The following is a 24,344-nucleotide window of genomic DNA, read 5'->3' on the forward strand; positions in this document are numbered from 1 at the left end:
CCGTACTATCAGAATAACCGAGCGGTGTTATCGTCGACCTCGACGGTTCGATTAATTATCGGGCGTATTCAGCCCACTACCAACCCTTTACGTGAAGCAAGATGGGGATTCAATGGGAGAAATGACGAAGCGAAGCGGGAGAACAGTTCAATAATAAAGCACATTTATTCGCGGCACACGGGAAGCACATATATACAATTCCACCAAAAGCACACAGAAAAAACACAATTCCATTTACACAAAAAGCAAATATAAAAGCGAAAACAATGCAGAGCTAATACCGACTACCGAGCACACGGCAACACTTATACAATTCTACCTCACAGACGGCGCCGACAACACATACCCAAAACCAAGGAAAAGAATACCCTCAAGGATGAGGCGGGCCTGAGGCCGAGACCGGGTCGCGCCTACTCGTCTGGTGATGAGACGCGGAGCGGCGATGGCGCCTTACTCCGCGGGCCTCGCGGACAGTGTCTGGCAGGGGGTGGGAAAGGGGCCCCCTTGGTCGCACTATCTCAGCGCGGGGGGAAACAGGAGGGGGTTGCTGATGCTCGGGGTATAGAGGATCTTTATTATCCCTGGTGTGCGTCTCCACCTCGGCCAGGTCGCGCTGCCGGCCTTCCTCGGGCGTGCAGCTCCCGGCACCGTCGCGAGCACCCCCTCGTCTGCCTTCGCCGCTGCCGCCTCTCCGCCTCTGGACTCTCCACCCTGGACTCTTCTTTGGGCTCTCCTCGTTCGACTCTCTTCAGCTTCTCCAGCTACTGCAGGCTTCGGGCTCCAGACTTCCACACGGCTCTGACTGACGAACACGGTCCTTTTATCCCCCCGTAGCTTCGCCTTTGACCCCCTCCCTTTGACCTTTCACCTCGCTCCCCATTGGCCCGAGAAAAAGTGGGCGTGAAGGCTTTTTGATCCACAAATTTGCATATATCGATCTTTCTGGAGGCGGGGCCAAATCGCCCCTCGCTCACCGATTGGACGGCAAAAAGTGGGCGTGTGTCGTTTTTGATCCGTTTTTGAAGCACAAAATCCGTGATTTTGTACACGCTGTTCAACGTGCGCCCTGCACGAGTCCAACACCGGTACCCACAGCGGGGCAAGAACGGTGGCCATGCTACGGTTGCGAGGTGTGACGTGAAGGTCGTGGCGGTTGTGGTGAAGCGGCGTTGTGGTTGGTGGTTGATGTTGTGGTTGTGGTGGTAATCATGGCGGTTGGTCCAAAATAAAGATCGTAAAAGAAAAACGGCTATCCTGAAGAGTCGCAGCTCGCATAAATGACATGTATTCCCACTAGACAACGGGTTTGGGCCTAACTACACATGCACTTACCGAGATACCTCACCTAAGGGACCTGAATGGTGGTTTGCGAATTTGGTAACCACAACAATATGTATATATATATATATATATATATATATATATATATATATATATATATATATATATATATATATATATATATATATATATATATATATATATATATTAGGGTGGTCCACAAATTGTTTTTCCGAATTTCCCGTGTCCACAAGGCTTGATTTTGTCCACTACCACTATGGATTTATTCTACAAAATTTCATGGCGATTGGTGTATTACTCGGGGTCGCTCAGAAAGTCAAGTTTTGATCAAAACATCAAAAAACATTCGAGAATATTGGATTTTTTGTTTCAAACACTTTATTATTCCACAAGTTACATTAAAAGATGCAGCACACTGCACTCTGCACTACAACACTGTCATAACACGTCACATTTCTTTGTCGGTTATATTGTCCTCAGCCTAGTTCATCAAAAGGGCCTTTGATGGCTAAGGAAGGGCCTTGCGATGGTTCGAAACAAGTCTGAGTAGGTATTGTTTCTGTTCCTCGTCTTTCGTGAGTGTCTCGTTGTACTGCTGGACGAGTCGGCTACCATGCTCGGCAGTGTCGTTTACGACTTTCAGCCTCCTACATGCCTGCTGGAGCTCTGTGTAGCAGGGATGGCTCTCCCACTCGTTCGGCGCTACCTCCAGGAATTCGGAGGCCTTTTTGCGGCTTTTTTCACCCAGCAGGGAGAAGAAGGTCATCGTTCGTTCTGTAACCAATCCTGGGATTTGTTCAGGCCCCACAATCATGTCTGATGGAGGAATTGTTCGATGGTACTCGACAGCTTTTGGTCTGGACAAATTGGTGACCATCTTCGACTTCGTTTCCTCGGTCACGTGATCGTTAAAGAAGGCCAACCCCACCAAGTGTTCCGACAGGTACCACAGGTGGTTTGAGAACGTCTTAACTGTCTTGTCCGATAATTTCCGATCCGGGTAAGGTTTGAGCACATTCATGCACTGGATGTCGTTATAAGGAGCCCCGGACCCCAATGGGTGCCTCGTTCCAATATTTTACGTACGCCAGGCTCACAAACAAGGCAAAGTCCAGAATATTCTTGCTTTCCTTTTTTGTCAGTTTGAATTGATGGCGGGAACAAGTAAATTTTTATAGCGTATATTCCTTTAGCCATCCATCGAGCGTGATGCACCGCTACTGGAGCCCGGAATCTGAAGGATCCGGCATCCGCATCGGCACCTAGGAATAGGAGAGATATCTTCAGCAATTCCAGGTAATCGTCCCTCGGTTGTTGTTGGGTGATTGCTATCGGTAAATAATCCAACATCTCCACTCGCAGCTCAGCGAGTACTGGATCATCAAAAACCGTACACACGTTGTACTGGTTATGATCCAAGTCTGCCCATTTCTTCTGGAAGCGTTTCAACAGAAGATCGTCGGGGCCAGAAGTTCCACCGAATGTGCAGGCACAGGCGTGCGACAGAACTATTTCATGCATGTGGTGTCTACATGCAACCCACAAGATTTCTCTCTCCATGTAGTTCTCTAGTCTGATGCAAGCGCCTCAATGTAGGCCGGTATTGCTGCTCATAGTATCAAAGACAATGCCATGACCCTGATCTTTGACTCCCCATTTTTCAATGCAATCAATTCAAGCAGTTGCTTGCTGTTCGCCTGTTCCGCTGGTTGCTTTTGGGACACCCAATAGCTTCTCTTCTCCGTTACCAGTAACCAGCACCGCGATACGGTTGACATTTTTCTTTGAGCCGTCAATATCTGGTAAGAGTTTACCATCCCAGTGGAAAAGAAGAGGTCCTTTCAGGGAGAAGTCGTCTTCCTCGACGGCAGCTGCTTCTCTACGTCCCTCCATACGCGAACCTCGTACAGAGCTCCGTGATAAGGTGATGTCGCCGATATCATGACTGAGGGCCTTGGCGACAGCTCCCGCCACGAACACAGCCCCGCGATCTGGCAAGTTCACGCGATCCAGCGCTGCTACAACATCCGGAGATCAGAAAATGTTCTTTGGTTTGGGATTGGATGAAGTGGCCGAATGAGCTTGTTTTACTGCAGCCAGGGATCTCTGATGATGTTGAGGGAGCTATATATTCATCCTCCAGACTTTCAGATTCAGATTCACCTGACGTAGACGATAGCGGTTCGCTTTCAGTTACCTTCAGCTTGCGGCTTTCCCTTTCAGCGTAATGTTGCCGAGCTAAGTCTTCATTTTCGTCTCTTTTTCGTTTATTTTCCTCTCTAGAGTGGGTGACTAAATCAGCTCCAGCCATGCGACTGGAGAACACACTCTCTCGCTGACGCTCCAGGAAGTCACGGTCGGCACTGATCACTATTTCCGACAATGCATTGGCTGTCACTACGTCGAATAACTCCTCCAGGTTTGAGAGAAATAGATCATTGTTCATTTCACCAGTGTCGTCCCTTTTGCGATTTTTCTTTAGTTTTAGATATCTCTCGTGGAGCTTTTTCAGCTTACGTACGCATGCATCCGGACGTTGCGTGGGCAATCTCGCTCTATTCCACACCTCAATCACTTCACAACACGTGATTCTATAGCTCTCAGCAAGAGTCTTTTTCTCGGTAACATGGTGGAATTGTAAGAGGCGTAGAACATCCAGTCCACGTGGCAATCTTCCGGCAGAAAACTGTGATATCGATGCTCCCAGTAGCCAGCTTTCGGGAGAAGAACGGAGTCCTGGCTTCAACGCCATCACTCAACCTAAGCCAGAGAAATTGAAAGAAATGATGGACCAAAAATATCACATGATCAGCACAATATATTATTGAAGAGTGCGGCTGCTCTAGACACGCGAGTCTAAAACCAACCGCCCTCACCGTTCCCGCTCGTGCTGCCACCCCCTTCCATCGCTGTAACGGAAGCACCACCACGCCGCTGGTTTGGCATGGGGGGGGGGGCAAGCAGGAGTACCAACAACTCATCTCAAAATTATGCAAATTTCACTCATCAGCCAAAAATCCTCATCTTTGAGCGACCGCTAAACTTTATCGTAGGACCACAACAATTCACAGGCAAATAAGTATATCATAGTGAACAAAAACAAGCCATGTGGAGGGAACATTCAGACAACTTTATATTTTTCATATTGATCATGGACCACGTGTATATATATATATATATATATATATATATATATATATATATATATATATATATATATATATATATATATATATATATATATATATATATATATATATATATATATATATATATATACAAACAAACATATACAAGTTGGTAGGATGGTGTAGACTCAATGTGTACACACACTCACCTCTAAGTTGTCTAGACTCGCCGGGGTTTGAATCTCCACCCATGTATAAACTGTCATCCGTTTCACGGGCAGGGTGATTCATCAATGTGTGTGCCGTTCCTTGGATGGACGTTAAAATGTGTGTCTCATCTGCTGCCATCATTGGTGGATGTTAAAGATTCCACTGTGTCCGTTTCAAAGAGTAGGCAAGCAATTGCATTTTTATTGTTTTTTGTACACCATGTCAAGGCTCGTGCAAGTGCCGAAACACGCAGAACAGATAACAAGGTAGGAGACAAGAGGGGCAGGAGAGAGAAGCACAACATAGTGGGGAACAGAGACAACAGGAGATCTGTGGAAGGGAGAGGAATGGGGCAGAGTACATGGGATAAATAAGATGGACACAACATGGACTTTCAGGAAGGAATGTAGGGAATTTGAAGGAGGTGGGTCTGGAGTGAATGAACTGGGGTAGAAAAGATTGTAGTTTTGGATGGGGGAATATGAGAGATGGTGGAGAACAGCTGTTTTGAAGACCTGGAGGGAAGAGTGGGATTTAAGAGGTGGGAGTTTGTTCCAGAGGCAGGGAAAAAGAGGAATGAAAGAGTGAAGTTGAGCAGTGATTCTTCAGTTTGGCAGTTTCACCAGAAAGGGGTTTTGGTGGACCTTGAGTGTCCTGCGGAAATATGGAGGGGGGGAGGGGACAGAGCACAGACAGAGCAGGCAAGGCCGGAGAGGAGACGTTAGAAGACAGAAAGACCACTGACCTGCCTCCGGTGAGAGAGTGAGACACTCAAAGACTAAGCTTCATCGCAGGAGATACCAATGATCCGAAAAGCCTTGGTTTCCACAGCGTGAAGCCGAGAAAGGTGGGAGGCAGCAGCCCAAACCCAGAGGGGAGAGCAGTACTCCATCAGACTGTGGATGAAAGCTTTGTAAGTGGTTAGAAGCTCAGATGTGCCAAGGAAGGCCCTTGTACGACAGAGGATTCCCAGTCAGCGACTGGCTTTGGAGGCCAGCTTGGAAATGTGGCTTTCCCAGGAAAGATTGTGGCAGACAGTGAGGCCCAATAGCTTCAATGAAAGGACTCCTTCAAGGGGATTGTTGTGAAAGCAGATGGGCAGATGGGGGGGGGGGTTCCAGACAGTCCTTTCGGAGAGACATAGTGAGTGTGTGATATTTGTCAGTATTTAAAGACATGTTCCAAGTGTTTGACCAGGTTGTGATTTCACCAGGTCTGCAGAGAGTGAAAAGAGGCTGCTGCCTACTGATCAGATGGATGAGAGATGGTAAGGCAGAGGATGGAGTCATCAGCAAGGAGATAAAGAGGATTTTCCAGAGAGTGTGGGAGATCATTGATGAAAACCAGAAAAAGCACAGGGCCCAGAACGCTGCCTTGAGGAACTCCAGCCTGGACAGGAAGAGGGGATGAGATAATTCCATTCAGAGCCAACCATAACTGCAACTGGAGAGAAACTCCACGAGCCATGAGTGGAGATTTCCTTGGATACCATAACAAGAGAGTTTGGTGAGCAGTGTGGGATGTCAGACGACATCAAAAGCTCACGATATGTTGAGGGAGATGGCTCTGATCTCATGTTTGGCATTTAGGACCTCCATCCATTGTTGGGTAAGCAGAATCAGCATGTCCAGGGAAGAGTGACCTGGTCAAAATCCAAATCGATGGTCCGAAATCAAGCCATTGCAGAAGAGGAAAGCATTGATGTCGGAAGTGATGATGGATTATATGACCTTGCTGATGACTGGGAGCATGCTGATAGGTCTGTAGTTGCAGGGATCTGTTTTTACACCTTTTTCATGCAGAGTGGTAATGTAAGCTGATTTTCAAGCGGATGGCAGATGACTTTGAGTGAATGAGAGGGTGAATAGAACAGGGAGAGGGTGAGCAAGAGCAGCAGAGCAGGTTTTCAGAACACGAGGGCTGATGCCGTCTGTACCGGTTGCAGAATCTGAGTCGAGGTTTGACAGCAAGCTCTCCACCTTGTCAGGAGAAAAGGACATGGAGTCCAGGGACAGTTGGGTGCGACTGGGGAGTATGAGTACAGAAAACTATGGGTTTGGGTCGCAAGATTTAGAAGCAAACACAGAGTTTAGTTTTTCGGCCTTTTCGCATGCAGGGTCAGCTGTGCAGCCATTTGAGGTAAGGGAGGGGATGGAGGAGAAATATTCACCAGAAACAGACTTAACCCGATGCCACCAGGATTTGGAGGAGACAGATTTGAGAGTTCAGACTTGAGATGAGAAAGATGTTGTTTTCTGGCTCTCCTGAGGGTAGACACACACTTGTTCCGAGCTTTGTGGAAGGAACTGAGATTGCCTTCAGTAGGATTTGCCTTCCATGAGGCGAAGGCAAGTTGTTTCAGGACAATCGCCTGGCCACAAGCTTCAGTGTACCATGGGTGGGAGGAAGGCTATGACAACTGAAGATGAGATGGGATAAATCTGTGCATGAGAAAGATCAAATTTCTTTGAAAAAAAATTCCCAGGACAAGTTGGGGTCAGTGAGAGTAGAAATGGGAGACCAGTCTAGAAGTTTGATGGCTGCTTGAAGATCCTGCCAGTCAGCCTGAGTGAAATGGCAGACTTGTCGGTGCTGAGGTGGTTCTCTAATAACCGCCAGAAAGATGACCGCTTTAACAAGCCTATGGCCAAATGAATGGACTGGAGCAGAAGAAGAACAGCAAACATTTTCTGGGAAATTTGTCAAAATCAAATCCAGGAGATATGGAGTTCTGTTGGCTGAGATCCAGATCGGGAAGTTGACAGATTGTGTTCGTCCCAATGACTCATAGAAGTCCTTTGCCGAAGTGCCGTGGCAGGTGAGATGGGTCGCCCAGATAGCTCTGATGGCAGAGCACTGGTTCGCTTTGCCAGAGGACCTGAGTTTGATTCCCGATCTGGGCACGTAATTTCTCCACAAATATTAATGATTGTTCTATCGTGTTCATTTTCTAATTACACACACACACACACGCACGCACGCACGCACGCACGCACGCACACTGTGCCTTCATAAAGTCTTCACACCCTTTGACTTTTGGCACATTTTGTTGTGACAACCCAAACTGAAAATGGATAAAAATAACTTTTTTTTTTATCCCTGATCCACACAAAATACCCCATAATGACAAAGTGAAAACATGTTTTTCGAAAATTTTCAAATTAATTAAAAATGAAAAGCTGACACGTCTTGAGTCAATAAGTATCCAACCCCCTTGCTGTGACACTCTAAACTGAGCTCAGGTGCATCCAATTTCCTTTGATCATTCTTGAGATGTCTCTACAACTTGACTGGAGTCCAGCTGTGGCCAATTCAATTGAATGAACATGATTTAGAAAGAAACACACCTTTCTGTATAAGGACCAACAGTTGACAGTGCATGTCAGAGCAGAAACTCCACCATGAGGTCAAAGGAACTGACCATAGAACTCCGAGATTTAATTATGAAATTATGAGGAGACACACATCTGGGGAAGGGTATCAAACCATTTCTAGAGTGTTTCAAGTTCCCAAGAACACAGTGAACTCCATCATTAGGAAATGGAAAGAATATGGAATGGCCCAGTCTCTTCCGAGAGCTCGCCGTCCGACCAAACTGAGCAACCGGGCAAGAAGGACCTTGGTCAGGGAGGTGACCAAGAACTGAATGACCACTCTGACAGAACCACAGAGTTCCTTAGCTGAGAAGGGAGAACCTGCTGGAAGGCCAACAGTTTCTGCAGCACTTTACAAATCTAAGCTCGATGGGAGAGTAGCCAGACATAAGCAAATCCTGAGAAAAAGTCACATGACAGCAGGCCTGGAATTTGCAAAAAGGTACGTGAAAGACTCAGAGCAAGAGACAAAAGATTCTGTGGTCTGATGAGATGAAAACTGAACTATTTGGCCTGAATGCAAGGTGCTACATTTGGTGGAAACCAAGCACAACTCATCATTCATCTAACACCATCCCAACCATGAAGCATGGTGGTGGCAGCATCATGCTATGGGGTTGCTTTTCAGTGGCAGGGGCTGGGAGACTTGTAAGGAAAGAGGGAACAATGAATGGAGCCAAATACAGTCAAATCCTTGAGGAGAACCTGCTTCAGAGTGCAAAAGATCTTAGACTGTAAATCTTCGCCGTCGTCTAACAGGACAATGACCCCAAGCATGCAACCAAAGCAACACCGGAATGGTTTCAGAACGAGAACATGAAAGTCCTTGAGTGGCCCAGCCAAAGCCCAGACTCGAATCCCATTGAGAATTTGTGGAAAGACTTGAAGATTGCTGTTCACAGACGCTCCCCATCCAACTTGACAGAGCTTGAGGAAATCTGCAAGGATAAATGGGAGAAAATCCCCAAATCCAGATGTGCAAAGGTGATACAGACATACCCAAGAAGACTCGAAGCTGTAATCGCTGCCAAAGGCGCTTCCACAAAGTATTGACTCAGGGGGTTGAATACTTGAAGCAAGACATTTCAGATTTTCATTTTTAATTAATTTGCAAAAAAAAATTCAAAAAAACATTTTTTAACTTTATTTTTTGTATGGATCGGTGAAAAAAAATTTAAATTTAATCCATTTTAAATTCAGGCTGGAGCACAACAAAATGTGAAAAAGTCGAGGGGTTTGAATACTTTCTGAAGGTGCTGTATATATACAAGTCGCTGCATCTTTGTGCATCTATCTATAATTCCAGGAATGTGTGTGTGTGTGTGTGTGTGTGTGTGTGTGTGTGTGTGTGTGTGTGTGTGTGTGTGTGTGTGTGTGTGTGTGTGTGTGTGTGTGTGTGTGTGTGTGTGTGCGCGCGCGCGCACGCGTGTGTGCATGTGTGCGTGTGTGTGCACGTGTGTGTAACCGCTGTTTCTCGACAACCACTGGTCCGATCTAATTGAAACTTGCCAGATATATTGCTGGGGACCTGAGTATGTGCCTTTTCAAGGTTTGATATTAATCGGACAAGTGCTTCCCAAGTTATGGCCATTTATTTACCAAACCAATGACAGGACACATTCCTGCGTAGGCGTGGCCGATGGGGAAGAGGATCTCAGCCGTGTTCCCCATTACGGGTTACAACGTACGGACTTCCGGATAGTGATGACTTAGTGTATTCTCATAATTTCTCGATTTCTTGTGCGCATTTATAGATAAACACAATGCCCCAATCCAGTCGTCGTCGAGGGAAGGAGCGGCCTGTGTGGTTGTTTCTGGCTCGCGGTTTGAAAGTTATTTTGTGGGGGCGGGGGGAGGTGGGGTTTGCACGTACGGGCACGTACTCGTTCTTCTTAATGAAGGGAAATGCATCAATCAAAGACAAATTTTTAAGGATGCTCGAAAAAGCATGCACCCCCAAGTTTGATTAACAACCCTTTTTGAAAGAAAACAAAAACTTGGACATTCATTAATAGGAATATCATTAATATTTGTGCATACTACAGCCGAGGAATTAGCTGGAATCCAGCCGTGCAGCTTTAGCTCATTCTACTAACCTGTTCATCTTTTCAAACCCCTCAGAATGCTTGCAAAAACATGTTATAATGTGCAGTATAAAAATAATTACATTTTGTGATTTAGTGAATGATTTTAAGGATCCTCTTCAGGATCTTTGCTGCCCATTAAAAAAAGAAGTATATAATTCCCCACAAAGTGCGATCAATAATAAATGTAACATTTCATGTCTAACCCTTTCAAGTTCCCAAGGTACGCGCATAATAAGGTAACTACCAGTGCAGGATGAAGATGTAATAAAAAGGATGAATCATACCTTAAATATCAGGTCTGGATTGTTCAGCTGTTGCAACTCTCTTATAAATCGTGCAATCATTCCATCTTTGTCAAGAGAGCTTTTCAACCTGCACAAGAAAAGGTCAAAAAGACATTTACAGGAAGGAGAAGTTATGGTGGAGCTTGTCGTCGTCGTAATCATTATTTATCATCGTATGCATTTGTACAATTAATTTGAGTCCGCGGCTCAGAGTGTGTATGATGTGCCGCACCTTTCACGTCTGGTCAGGCGTGGCATTTCAATGTGGCTGGTTGTAAAGGACTATGATTTTGAATTCAGCGAGAGTGCTGTCATACTCGTCTTAACTTTGCGGGGGGAAAAAATGGGATTTCTAACGTCTACCAGGAAGCAATGCTGAGAGAAAGGTCCCAGGATTAATATGCCACTTGATGGATGGCACATATATTTATGCAATGCCTAACCTGTGAAACACCAGGATGACAGTTTATAGTTGGATTAGGAATTGAATAGACTCTCTCCTCCCATAGAAAGAATGTGATCGCTACATTCAGCACAAAATCAGCAGATCATAAAGCGTGGACCATTGACCCAAATCTTTCATGGATGTCCGGGGCATTTTTACCTGTCGCTTTGCTAACGGATTTAATCAAAAGAACATGACGTACTTCACAAACATTCTGCTCTATTCACTCTAATTTACCCGAGTTCATCTTCCATCGACTTGAAAGTCAGCTGACATCACCTTCATCAACCATCCTTGCTGCTTATATATTGTGTAAGCAAAAATCACTTCCGCTTCACTGTGAAGCTCAGTGTTGGATGCTTTGATTTGAACCTCCGCTTAAAATGAGCCAAATAAAACATTTTGAAAACTTAGAATTACTCTCACTCATATTTCAACGTCATCATAATGCACGTCATCAAGATGTTAAAAAAAGTTTATTTGTATAAGATGATGATTTGTAATACCGGCTACCAACGGGTGGTGCTATATGATACACATTTACATGGGGGCTATTGGGGTCTTCCCCCTCCCTTAAACCCCCTCCAAAAATGCACTTTGTTTGCGAAAGAGGTGGCCTATCTCGGTCATGTGATAGGTCGAGAGGGGGTGAAAACCAACCCAGGTAAAATAACGGCGGTAGAGGAGTGGCCTGTACCTCACATCAAAGAAGTGCGGGGGGTTTTGGGACTCTGCTTCGATTATCGGTAATTTGTGGCTAAATTTGCGATAGCCAGGCCGCTTCACCGGCTTACAGAGAAGAGGACGAGGATTAATTGGACATGCAAGTGCAACAAAGCTTTCCTCAAATTAAAGGGGTGTTTGACATCTGCACCCGTTTCCGCTTACCCCACTGATGATGGGACCTGGACACGTATGCAAGCCATAAGGGATTGGGTGCAGTTTTGTCTCAGGCACAGAGGGTCGTTGAAAGAGTGATTGCATATTACAGTCGGGCCATGAGTATGCCTGAGCAAAATTATTGCATCACTCACAGAGAGTTATTGGCTACGCTGTCTGCCGTGACCCATTTCCACCCGTACTTGTGCGTGCGGAATTTTTTGGTAGGAACGGACCATTCCTCCCTGCAATGGGGTTCAAGGAACCTGGGGGCCAGATTGCACAGTGGTTGGGGAAATTGCAGTCAGTACGTTTGAGCCCTATTAAACCGTTAAATAACACCAGGTGGGTTGACTCAGCCTGTCAACCCTTTCATGGTCAGCAAAATGAGTACCAGCTTCAGCATTTCTTTTGAATACATCAAGGAGCCTCCATTTTCAACATCCCACCCCCATCCAACCACCACCATTATTGTTCAATATTTGTTGTTAACCTTGATCTGTCCATAATTAATTTTGTCTTCAACAAATTTCTGTGAATTAGCCCTCTCCCAAAGTACCTCTCCACATATGCATGAGCTTCTTGACCTTCTGTTGTATCTGGAAAATGAAAGCCATCGCTACTGATACGCAGGGGATAAGCGAGTGCTTGAGGATATGCCTCAGCAATCGCGTCCAAAATCCCTCTCACGGCTGGTGCTTCAGCCCGGTCTAGAAGGGGCACCAGCTGCCCAAGCCAAGGCAGGAACTGCCAGCAAGCCATCCTGGGTACCTGAACCATTGAAGAGGAAAGAAATAGAAAGCTGTAGTTTTGTTGAATTTTAACCACATTGTGCATGAGTACAACACAAGACGTTACGATGAGGTGTGTTAAGGATAATTATCTGTGATCGTGTGCAGGTATGAAACATCAACAAAATAAGACATTGTATCATGCCAATTTCTCAATCCTCTGTTTGCCTTCTCTCTCCGATTAAAATTAACAAACAGCTTGTTCACCTCCTTGCTGTACCTACCTCATCAATCATGATGTCAAAGGTCTGGTTTGGGAAAGCAGTGAGGAACTGCAGGAGCCGAGGAAAGCGAGACCGTGCCTCGTGAGAACCCAAACGCATGGCACGCAACGAGAAACGCATCACCAGGACCGCCAGGGATGATACTGGTTCAGGCAAGGGTACTACTGCACAGAGAACAAGATAATTTGCACACAAAAAACAACTTTCCTTTATCATTCATAGGAAAAATTAAAAAAAAGAAAAAACTGACCTGAGTGTGATTCTTCATGTTGCCTAATCAGGTCATCACAAAAAGAGGCGAGCCTGATGTAGGTTTCTGAAGCCTGAGCAATGCAATCGCTCTCTTCTCCTCCTCCACTGGCCAATTCTGTTTGTCCATTATGCCCACTTGTCCAAATACCACTGAGATATTCTTCTGGAATAGCAGTTGCTGCCAACTTGTAGGTGGCCAAAGCTTTGCGAAGCAGTACATTCACCATCTTGGAGAGAGAGAAGAATGCAGATGGGAGTAAAAGTGTGAGAGGTCAGATATATTAGAGTATTCAAAAAGGATAGTGCTTTTGGTTTATGTGGATAATTAAAGACATACATCAAAAACTTGTCTTCAACAACTGTTAAAGGGCTGAAAGGAGTATAACAGCTTATATTTTAGAGTATCTGGATATGTATTATTGGAATGAAACGAGAACCAAAATGTGGTATCATTACCATATACAGTACATTAAGAAAAAGAAAATCACACCTAGCATTAATATGATGAGAAAAAAAAAACAGGTGCACACACATATGGAAGTCGATACTTTTGAGATTTGCTGGGTCTCCGTTCCACCTCCTGAAACCCATCACGAGTGGAGATAGTAGCCAACATTTGCAATTTGTGCACGCATGCACACACTTAATTGCATAGTCTCGGCTATTCTTAAAATAGAATATAATTTAAAGGATTGCTGTAAATGATGTCAATTTCACAACATCCTACATTCAACTGCATATAAATTGCAAACCTCAAAACATAGTTCCCTCACCTAAAGAAAGAACCTTAACCTATAAGCAATTCACACACACGGATACACGAATGCACGCACGCACAATGGTGGCAAGGGGGGAGACAGCATGCTTTGCAGCCTCGCTCTCACCTGGGACGGAAAGGACCGAGGGCCACATCAAATACATCAGTTTCGAAGGCAGTGAAAACCGAGCTGAAAATGGTGGCTTTGATGGGACGAGATGCGCACGAGGTGCCCGGTGTTGAGGAAGTAAAATAATTAATCCTATCTTGTGAATATGAACAATATGCGACACAAACAATTTATAGCTGTATAAGGCGATAAGAAAGCTCTTTGGATCACATGACTATCGCAAAGCATTGGTGTTCTGCCGAAATCATGCTAAAAAAAATTTTGCATAGTGGGATTGCCATTCTGTTCACAAATTACGTACTCATTTCTTATTGTATGCTTTCAAATGCTTTTAAATAATACTAGTACGTGCCCATATGTGCGTGCCCGTACGTGCGTGTCTGTACGTGCAAAAAAAAATAATTTCAAACCACGAGGCAGAAACAACAACCACACAGGCCGTTCCTTCGCTCTCGCGTGCCCGTACGTGCAACCCCCCCCCCCAAAAAACTTTCAAACCGCGAGCCAGAAACAACCACACAGGCCGTTCCTTCGCTCTCGGAAACGACTGGATTGGGGCATTGCGCTTATCTATAAATGCGCATAAGAAATCGAGAAATTATTAGAATACATTAAGTCATCACTATCCGGAAGTGGTGCGTGCCCGTACGGAATGTTCACATGCATTCCACGAATTATCGCTTACATTGAAGTAACAACTGCTGTGATACTTCCACACAGAGTTCATTAAAATCAAAATTAAAATCAAGTTTACCTCGCTGTCTTTGCTTGCCATGACATTTTCTGCCATTGACCATTGCCACTCCTACGCCATGGTAACTAAGGCACCGATCCCCATCGTAACCGGCACGGCACGTGACGTCATCGTCGGTCGGCCACGCACCGTCCTACGCAGCCACGCCTACGCAGCAATGTGTTCTTTCATTGGTTGGTAAATAAATGGCCATAACTTGGGAAGCACTTGTCCGATTAATATCAAGCCTTGAAAAGGCACATCCACACGGCCCCCAGCAATATATCTGGCAAGTTTCAATTAGATCGGACCAGTGGTTGTCAAAAAACAGCGGTCACAGACACAGAGACACACAGACACACACACACAAACACACACACACACACACAGATTTCTGGAATTATAGATAGATGGAGGTACAAAATCTGTTGTAAAGCATTGTAATTGACTAAAGTCATTTTGTTACCATAGAAGGAATTGTTCGCTAGAAAGCATCATGGGTAAAGGCACTACCTGGAGTTGAGGAGAAAGCTTTGAAATGCTTGCAGCATAAAACATGCTTATCTGGTCCTTGACAAAGGAGCAAAGGCAGACCTCATGAAGCTTGTAAATGTGGATCGCCCTCGGTTTGTGAGCTTCTTTTGCTTGTCTCAATGTTTGCTTGTAAATGACAAACTACAAGTGAGTGGAGTAGAATCCCTGTTCAAACATACTGTGACTTTGATAGATCCAAATAACTGTGTATCATATCTTTAAGAAACATAGGACCATTGACTTATATATTGGTTGCCTTTCTCAATGTTATTTGATTATATTAGTCCATGCTTTTCATATGCTTAGTCATATGAAATGTATACCCCTCTCTTCTGTTTTCTGCGCTGATACTTTAAAAAAAAACTAAAAAATATATATATATATATATATATATATATATATATATATATATATATATATATATATATATATATATATATATATATACGTATGTAAATACAGTGCTTTATAATGGATCATCACATGTTGATGGTTGTTCTATAATGAATAGATATAGTGAGCTAATTAACTGCATAACAATATCATCTTATCTTTATCCCACTTTTTGGCAAGTTAAATTAAAGAAAGCTGCCTTTGTTCAGGCACCAGTGAGATTGACGCCAGTGAGACGCAGGAATGCTCAATTCTAATTAATGAATGCATTCAATATGCTGAATAACAAGTTTGCAAGGGAGTAAACCTTTCGGGATCACATGATATTATCCACAGCTCCAACAGCTCGGAATGTAGGTCATTGTTATAAAGTATACATTATGCAACAGTTGTGAAGGGGGAGGGCCGTGAAGCAATGCAAATGTCTGATAAAGCTTGAAAGTGATCGAGGACAAACAATAGGAATTTGAATTTGATATGATGAAACAAAGTCATGATCACATCCTTGAAAACATTCTGTTTGTCTCTTCTCAAAATGTGACCATCTGGGATTGGTCAACTCGCTTGCATGTGAGTAGATCACCTCCCAATTTCTCTTCCCGATATAAGAAACTCTGTTTGAAACATCAAGCCAAAAACACATCACGTTGCATTGATTGTCTTTCTCCATGCGCATGTATTATTAAATGATTCAACCTGTATAATGACTGGAGTTACTTGATCGAGGTTTCAAGTTTTCTCCCACAGTATCACGCCGACACACATTTGTTGGTGACATGGCCTGGCCCCCCAGCCTGGTCGGACTTGTTGACCCTGTGCTGCATTGAGAGAAGGCCTGAGCTTTGGCGAACTCCTCTTCAAATTCCGACCATTAAGGACGAGAGAGACCAAATTTTGTGGGATCGAGGACCACGCCTAATACAATGACTTTGATGGGAGTGAGAACCAAGTCATTGATGGCAGCTTTGGTGAGGCAGAGGGCCACGCACATTGCGCCCGGAACCGCGCTGACTAACATGCGTTTAGGTCGTGGCCTGGAGCCCTGGCCTTGCCTTACGGCTTGTTGGATTTTGCCGACTCCATCCCGTCAAGGAAGGATGAGACCGAGACGGGCATACGCCGGAGACCACATGGGAGGTTGCACGAATCGACAGTGTCACCACTTAGGCGGCTTGGTCCACGAGTCGTCGTTCCTTGCTGTGGTGAAGATGGATGCTTCAGTACCAGGGAAGGCTGAGTTAAAAGGAGCACAAATAAGGAGACGGCTTGGTCCATGAGTCGTGGTTCCTTGCTGGGGTAAAGATGGATGCGTCAGGACCAAGAAAGGCTCATTTCAGTCTGAGAGAGTCGCGAGTGGAAATAACGACTGGTGGCGGTGATGTACAGTATGCACATGCACACGCACACGTACACACACACAATTTGAAAAAGCATTAACGTAAGAAACATGGGCGCCATGACATTATCGGATATTTTAAGACCTGGGAGGGCTCTGTTCCACTTTCTGAAACCTGGATATGCAGATAACAACCAACGAGAGATGCACGCACACACACACAAATACAAAATCTATTGTTGTCTCAAATCACCATTAATATATCGACTCTCGGCACTATTTGAATCCCCACTATTTTATATCCAGGGAATCAAATGGGGTCACATGTGCAGCAATTGTCTTTACGACAATTAAATTATTGTGAGTTTATCCCTTATAAAAAATTTCTTCAGTGTGGATTTTAGTTTGGGGTCATTTACACATAACAGTACATACAGAATAGGATGACATTGTTACCCACCTCTGACACACATGTCCCCTACTCTTGAATAATAATAAAAAATTCAACATTTACTGTTATGCAATAATATACATTTTCATGTCACTGCCCATATCTGAGGTGGAAGTTGAACAACTCAAATAAAATCAGAGACTGGTTAAGAGTATGACAAAATAGAGTGGGTTGTGACGTTAAAAAAATGGCAGCAATCATGTTCGTGAGTCACCGAACCTTTGACTTTGGGTTTCAAGCTAAATAAAGTCCCTGCAGGGATTGTTGCAAATTACTGACCTGCAAGGTGCTAGTCTCCATGTCTTTGGTATCAGGAAAGAGCACTTGTAGCGAATTGCTGATATTTTCCTGTGGCAATTCTGGGTGACGCAACAAGATGGTGGAAATGTTTTGGTACGTGGCAGCAACCAAGCAGTAATGATTAGACTTAGCTGCTGGGCATGAATTGGCATCATTTCTGCAATTCCCTGTTGTGAAAGAAAGCAACAAGAGTGAGTCATGAAAAGAAAGAGACAGGGGTATTGCAAAACATTTAAATCATAAAAGGCTTTTCAAAGTAATGAAAATCACACAATTGCAGAAACCACAAAGCACAACCAACTGGAGAACCGTCTGATCACAAATGCTCAAGGTTTGAGGTTTTGACTGCAGAGATCAAAGGTCCAAGGTATTGACCTTCCATTCAGAATAAGCATTACATTTGCCATGGCTCAAAAACATACAGTACCCCGAAAATGGTGGGGGTTATCCTAGAACAAGCTACGCGTCCAAATTCTTGATTAAGAATGCTGCAGGCAGTTTAACCAACACTTGCAGAGTTTCACGTCACTTTTTCTTTATTTAAATTACTCCATCAGCGTCGCAAAAAACAAACAAACAAACTTCTTTTTCCACAAAGCGTTCCAGACCAGGGACGAGTCCCCTCGCTATCTGCAGCGGAGATGACGCCACGCATGGGTGGAACATAAATATGCACGAAGAAAAAACATGAATATGCATGAGGCAAGACATGGGCGGATCATAAATATACATGAAGCAAAACATGAAAACACATTTTACATTCAAACTTGGTTACATCACAGGGGGTGACAGAAAAGGAAAGAGGTAAAGAATGACAATAATGTAAGGAGGGAGGATGGGGAGATGGAGAGGGGAGTGGTTAAACTTGGGTATGGTTGAGACACGTATCAAAAAAAGAAAAAAACGTTATAAAAAGAATCTGCAAGACCTTTCGTATCCCTTTCACGTCAATCACTGATGTAAACGTGACGATTAGACTGCAAACAATGGGAAAGTGATTCTTTAGGGCTTGCAGCAATCTTTTCAGACAAGTGCCTTTGCCAAAGCAATCTTTAACCAAAAACCCTTCTGAACCTTCCCATCCATTCACACCTACCCCTCTATCCTATTTTCTTACTATCGAATGCATCCTGTATCCTGAAATTAACCCGATCTCACAACAGACATATTAAGGTCCCAAATGAGGATGAATATGTGGTCAAAAAGTTGGAACCTTTTATGTTCGGATAAAATGCCCAGTTGATCTTTGGTCTAACTATAATAAATTCACCGTCTGTCCATCCGTCTGTCTGTTCCCAGGTACCGCAAAAACGGCTGCACCGATCGCAACCATTTTTTGGCTGTGTTTTTTGGGTGTGTAATCCTGGGTCCCCTTGGAGTCAGTAAGGTCAGGTCAGGTTCGATCTGTGACCTGCTACAGGTACCATGTAAACCTGTACTAACCTGTTCCATGGTCGGGTTGTCGGCGACTAAACCGTCTCCCCCACCAGGTTTTCTGGTGAGGAGGGTGTTTGGATATGGACACCCAGCAGGATTAAAAACAAAACCTGTCAAAGGGCGGAGGAGCTCCTTGTGAGCCAACGGTATCTAGTGCCCAACTGTGTCTGCGGACGTCCTCCTGCAGTTGGGTTACTTCTTATTAGGAGGTTGGTGGCAGGATTTGCACTCCAGCCACCGTAAAACGCTTCATTCCGCAAAACGCAAAAACGCAAAAAAATCTGAAAACCCACTCCGTGGGAGTACCTCCTGTGCAGCTTCCCTTCGCAGGGCAGCTCACCGGATGATGGGATTGGGGCAAAGGCATCGGGACCCACAATGTTTGATAGGAGGGAAACCACGTGGTAACATTCCTGGGTCAGATTGCGGGAGAGTGTGTCGGAGTGGTGCTGAGGTGTCGTCCACCAGACGGCGGTCTCCTTTGGGTTAACCTGAGGCGGTCCCTTCGGGTGGGTGCCTGGAATGTCCTATCCCTAAGAGAGGATGATCACCTGTCTCTGTTATCATCTGAGCTCAAGCGTTTGGACATCGGGATTGCAGCTCTCTGAGGTTCGGAGACCGGATTGCGGCGAGATAATGGTGGGTGGTTACACCTACTATTGGTCTGGTCGCTCTGATGGTTACCATACCCAAGGAGTTGCTGTAGCTGTGTCCAATAAGCTGACCCCAATGATAATTGAGGTAACACCGGTCAACGAGCGTATTATGAGATTAAGGATTCGTCACTCCTTAGGTGTCATTTCCTGGTCTCTATTTATGCTCCGACTGAGGCGAGTGATCTTACCGTGAAGGATGCATTCTACGCCACACTCGAGTCTGTGGTTGATCAGTGCCCCAGACGAGATACACTTCTAGTCTTGGGGGATTTCAATGCATCGACTGGAACTGATAGGGATGGTTATGAGGTGTGTGTTGGTCCCCATGGGTCAGGAACTATGAACCAGAATAGCACTAAGTTCCTTGACTTTGCAAGAAGTCATGGACTTAGGGTGGCTGGTTCATGGTTTCAGCGCCCGCAAGCTCATCGCTGGACTTGGTATTCCAACGCTGGCGGTGTGGCAAAGGAGATTGACCATGTCCTCATTGACGGTCGTTGGAGGATGATCCAGAACTGCAGGGTCTACCGGAGTGCTCAGTTCCTCAATACTGACCACAGGCTTGTTGTAGCAACTCTAAAGCTGCACCTTAAATCCTGGAGAATGGTACCATCCCAGCCTAGGCTGGATGTTGCCAAGCTCAGGGATGAGAGAGTAGCTGAGGAGTTTGCGAACAGGCTGAGTGGACACTTGGGGGTCTGGGTGCTTTGGGGGGTCCTGAAGAGTTGTGGAGCGCCTTCAAGACCACCGTCCTTGATGTTGCCGGTGGATGCCTTGGAGTTCACCGCAGGGCAAAGAAGAATTTTGTCTCTCAAGGGACACTGGATACCATTGACCAGAGTCGCAGGGCCAGGCTGAATGGCAGAGCTGAGCTGTTCAGGGAGCTGAGGCGTAAACTGTACGTGCACTGAGGGTGGACAAGGAGGCCTATGTGCGAGGAATCTGTGAGGGGGTAGAGCATCACCTGTGGACAGGTGATTCTCGTCCCGCTTACAGGGGAATTCGCGTACATGCTCATCCAAGCCCATCCCTCGGAGCACTGCAGTTCGAGCAGAGAGTGGTAGGCTCTTGACAGAGGAGTCTGAAGTGAAGGCCCGCTGGGCCGGTTACTTTGAGCGGTTGTACCAGGCTGATCCCCCAGCTGTCGAGTTGGACGTCAAGGGTGTTACAATCCCTGTTGCTGACCCTCGAATCAACTGTGGTCCACCTTCGCGTGTGGAAACACGAGCTGCGGTGAACCAGTTGAAACGGGGCAAAGCTCCAGGGATCTGTGGCATCCATGCTGAACTTCTCAAGGCTGGTGGAAATGCTGCACTCGCGTCGTTGCATGCAGTTTTGTGCTCCGCCTGGAACACAGGCATCATCCCAACTGACTGGAAGAGGGGCCTTGTTGTCCCTCTCTGGAAAGGGAAGGGTGATCGCCAAGACTGCAACAACTACCGAGGGGTGACGCTGCTCTCAGTGCCGGGCAAGGTCTTTGCTCGGATAATTCTTGATAGGGTTCGCCACCATCTGCTTGAGCACCAGCGTCCAGAGCAGTCAGGCTTTACGCCAAAGAGGTCAACGATTGACCGTATCCTTGCTCTTCGTGTCCTCACTGAACGCAGACGAGAGTTTCGGCACGGGCTGCTTGCAGCCTATGTTGATCTCTGTAAAGCGTTCGATTCAGTGAATCGGGATGTCCTCTGGAGGATTCTTGGTCTTCGTGGGGTGCCACCGAAACTGATCGATCTGATGTCTGAACTCTACTCTGGTACTGAGAGTGCTGTGAAGTGTGGTGGTACCGCCTCTGACTTATTTCCAGTTGTTACTGGAGTTCGTCAGGGATGTGTACTTGCCCCCACACTTTTCAGCACTTGTATGGACTGGATTTATGGGAGGATGTCGGAGAGATCAAGTTGCGGTGCATCGTTTGGCAATGTCAAGATCTCGGACCTTGATTTTGCAGATGATGCAGTCATCTTTGCGGAGACTTTAGACATCCTCTTGGGGGCCCTCGAGGTGCTGAATGAGGAGTCGGAGCCGTTGGGATTACGGATTTCTTGGGTCAAAACAAAGATCCAGGCTTTCGGTGACATCTTGGATGCTGCTGTCCTGTCTGTGTCTGTTTGTGGTGAGGATGTTGAGGTCGTGGATAGATTCACTTACCTTGGCAGTGATATTCATGTCTCCGCAGGTTGTGAGCCGGAGGTCAATAGACGTCTGGGTCGGGCCTGGGGAGTCATGGATTCACTGGATCATGGGGTGTGGCGCTGCCGGTACCTGTGCGGGAGGACGAAAGTCCGAGTCTTCAGGTCCTTGGTACTTCCAGTGTTGCTCTATGGGTGCGAGACTTGGACTTTGACCAAGGATCTGAGACGGAGACTTAATTCCTTTGGTACCAGGTCTCTTAGGAGAATCCTTGGCTATCGCTGGTCGGATTTTGTGTCCAACGAGCGGTTGCTGAGAGAGACTCGGATGAGATTTGTTACCTGCATAGTCCGTGAGCGTCAGCTGCGGCTGTATGGACATGTGGCTCGTTTTCCTGACGCTGATCCTGCTCACCAGATTCTCTCAGCGAGGGAGTCTCATGAGTGGAGGAGGCCAGTGGGTCGACCACGTGCCTCATGGTTGCAGCAGGTTGACCATCATCTCAAGGAGATGGGGATGGGCCTGGCATCTGCCTGGGGGATGGCCAGACGGAGGCCCCTGGAGTACCGGCGGAAAGTGGACGCAGCGACGCGCTGTTCTGGCACATGCTCCCATACCTGACCTGACCTTGGAGTAAAATAGGCATAAATATCATAACATGATCCCATTTACGGTCCCATAGGGAACGGGTGCTTCTTGTTGTAATAATGTGCTCTTTTCCATTTTGCAAAATCATAGTGTTTTCCAAGTTATCCATCCCAATTGCACTCTGGTCTTCTCTGAATGATAAAGGGGATTAATTAGTATCACAGATTCATTTCCTCTGAAGGAAAAGCCTCCAATTATCATGACAATGAGAAATGTCACGAACCGCATGGCTTACCAAGCATCGTCCAGGTTCGCAATAGAGTCTCAAGGCTTTTGGGAGGAGGCAGTGTTGCAGCCTGAGCATTTGTCATTGCCACGTAACTCTTGCTCCAGCGGGTATGACGTCCAACACTACAACGCATCTCTGGTTTTATTCGATTTAATCGCAGTTCTGCAAGGGCGAGGTTTGCCTGTTGGACAAAAAAAAAGAAGTTGGAAAAGCAAAGAAGAAAACGCACTTCAAATAGAGTAATTATTTCGTGCCAGTAATGTGTGCTTGTTAATATGTACAATTTTTGTTTTAAGTTTCAATCGTTTTTAAGTAACTCTAATTTTATTTTTTTTAAGTTTCAATTGGAAGCAAAATAAGATGTACATTTGACACACACAAATATAGCTCTAATAATTCATCAATCCGTGTGCTTGTTAATTGTGATCAAATATTTCCAAGATTGAAACATTTCGACATCACCCTCCATCAATATGGAGGATGGAATGGATGGAATATCCTCCAGAGTGTGTGTGTGTGTGTGTGTGTGTGTGTGTGTGTGTGTGTGTGTGTGTGTGTGTGTGTGTGTGTGTGTGTGTGTGTGTGTGTGTGTGTGTGTGTGTGTGTGTAATGCCTGGTGTTGGCTTAAGGGTTAGCGTGGCGGGCTTTGGATTCTTGGGTCCTGAGTTCAAATACTGCTCAGCTGTTGAATTAAGACCAGGTGGGGTTAACTTGGCCTGTCATCCTTCTGCGGTTGGCAAAATGAGTGCCAGCATGCCGGTATACTGTGTCGGAGTGGCGACCCATCCAGGATTGTGCCCAATAGCCAAGGAGACTGCTTCGGCAGCACCAACGCTCTGCACAGAGTATGGTCCCAATCTCCAACTCCATCAAGACCCAAAGGGATTTGATCATATAAAAAAATATATATTTGTATACAATGTCGAGGCTCGTATGAGAGCCACCACACAGAACATACAACAAGGGGAGCAGGAGATAAGAGGGAAGAAGGAGAGGGATGAACAAAACAGTGTGGAACAGACATGAGTACATCTGTGGAAGGGAGAGGGATGGGGTGGGGACCACGGGGTAAACAAGATGGACACGACAGGGACTTTTAGGAAGGAAAGCAGGAAATTTAAAGGAGGTGGGTTTGGGGTGGATTAACGGGAGTAGAAAATTATTGTGGTTTTGCATGGGGGAAGATAAGAGATGGTGGTGAACAGCTGTTTTGAAGACCTGGAGGGAAAAGTCAGATTGAAGAGACTGTGGGAGTTTGTTCCAAAGACGAGAAAAAAAGAGGATTGAAAAAGGGAAGGTGAGCCGTGATTCTTGATTTTGGTAGCTTTACCAGAAGGGGGTTGCTGGTAAACCTTGAGCGCCCTGTGGAAATATGAGGGCTCGGGGGGGGGGGGGGACAGATCACTAACAGAGCAAGGGGGAGAGCGAGGCCGGAGAGGAGACGGTGGAAGAGAGAAAGACCACCGACCTGCCTGTGGTGAGAGAGTGAGAGACCCAAAGACTCAGCCTCATTGCAGGAGATACCAATGATCCTAAATGCCTTGGTTTACACAGCGTGAAGCTGAGAAAGGTGGGAGGCAGGAGCACCAGCCCAGAGGGGAGAGCAGTACTCCATCAGGCTACAGACGAAAGCT

General features: G+C 45.7%; 1 protein-coding gene across 5 annotated transcripts in view; it reads right to left on the bottom strand.

Moving 5' to 3' along the window:
• The window catches only part of PRKDC (protein kinase, DNA-activated, catalytic subunit), a 324,360-nt gene that overhangs the window by 53,577 nt on the left and 246,439 nt on the right, over positions 1-24,344 (bottom strand). For 3 of the 5 annotated variants that reach the window (XM_085898245.1, XM_085898249.1, XM_085898247.1), the window contains 6 exons: positions 22,717-22,891; positions 17,590-17,777; positions 12,975-13,203; positions 12,725-12,888; positions 12,269-12,480; positions 10,386-10,473 (listed from right to left, as the gene is read on the bottom strand). In XM_085898245.1, the coding sequence (XP_085754371.1) occupies positions 10,386-10,473; positions 12,269-12,480; positions 12,725-12,888; positions 12,975-13,203; positions 17,590-17,777; positions 22,717-22,891 (1,056 nt within the window). Of the gene's footprint in view, positions 1-1,513; positions 4,063-10,385; positions 10,474-12,268; positions 12,481-12,724; positions 12,889-12,974; positions 13,204-17,589; positions 17,778-22,716; positions 22,892-24,344 lie in introns of those variants that run through there. The other 2 variants (XM_085898248.1, XM_085898246.1) reach the window with 2 other exon arrangements.

This window comes from Eptatretus burgeri, chromosome 10 (assembly GCF_056783735.1).
Source record: "Eptatretus burgeri isolate ZD-2024b chromosome 10, Ebu_testis_v1, whole genome shotgun sequence".
NCBI lineage: Eukaryota > Metazoa > Chordata > Myxini > Myxiniformes > Myxinidae > Eptatretus > Eptatretus burgeri.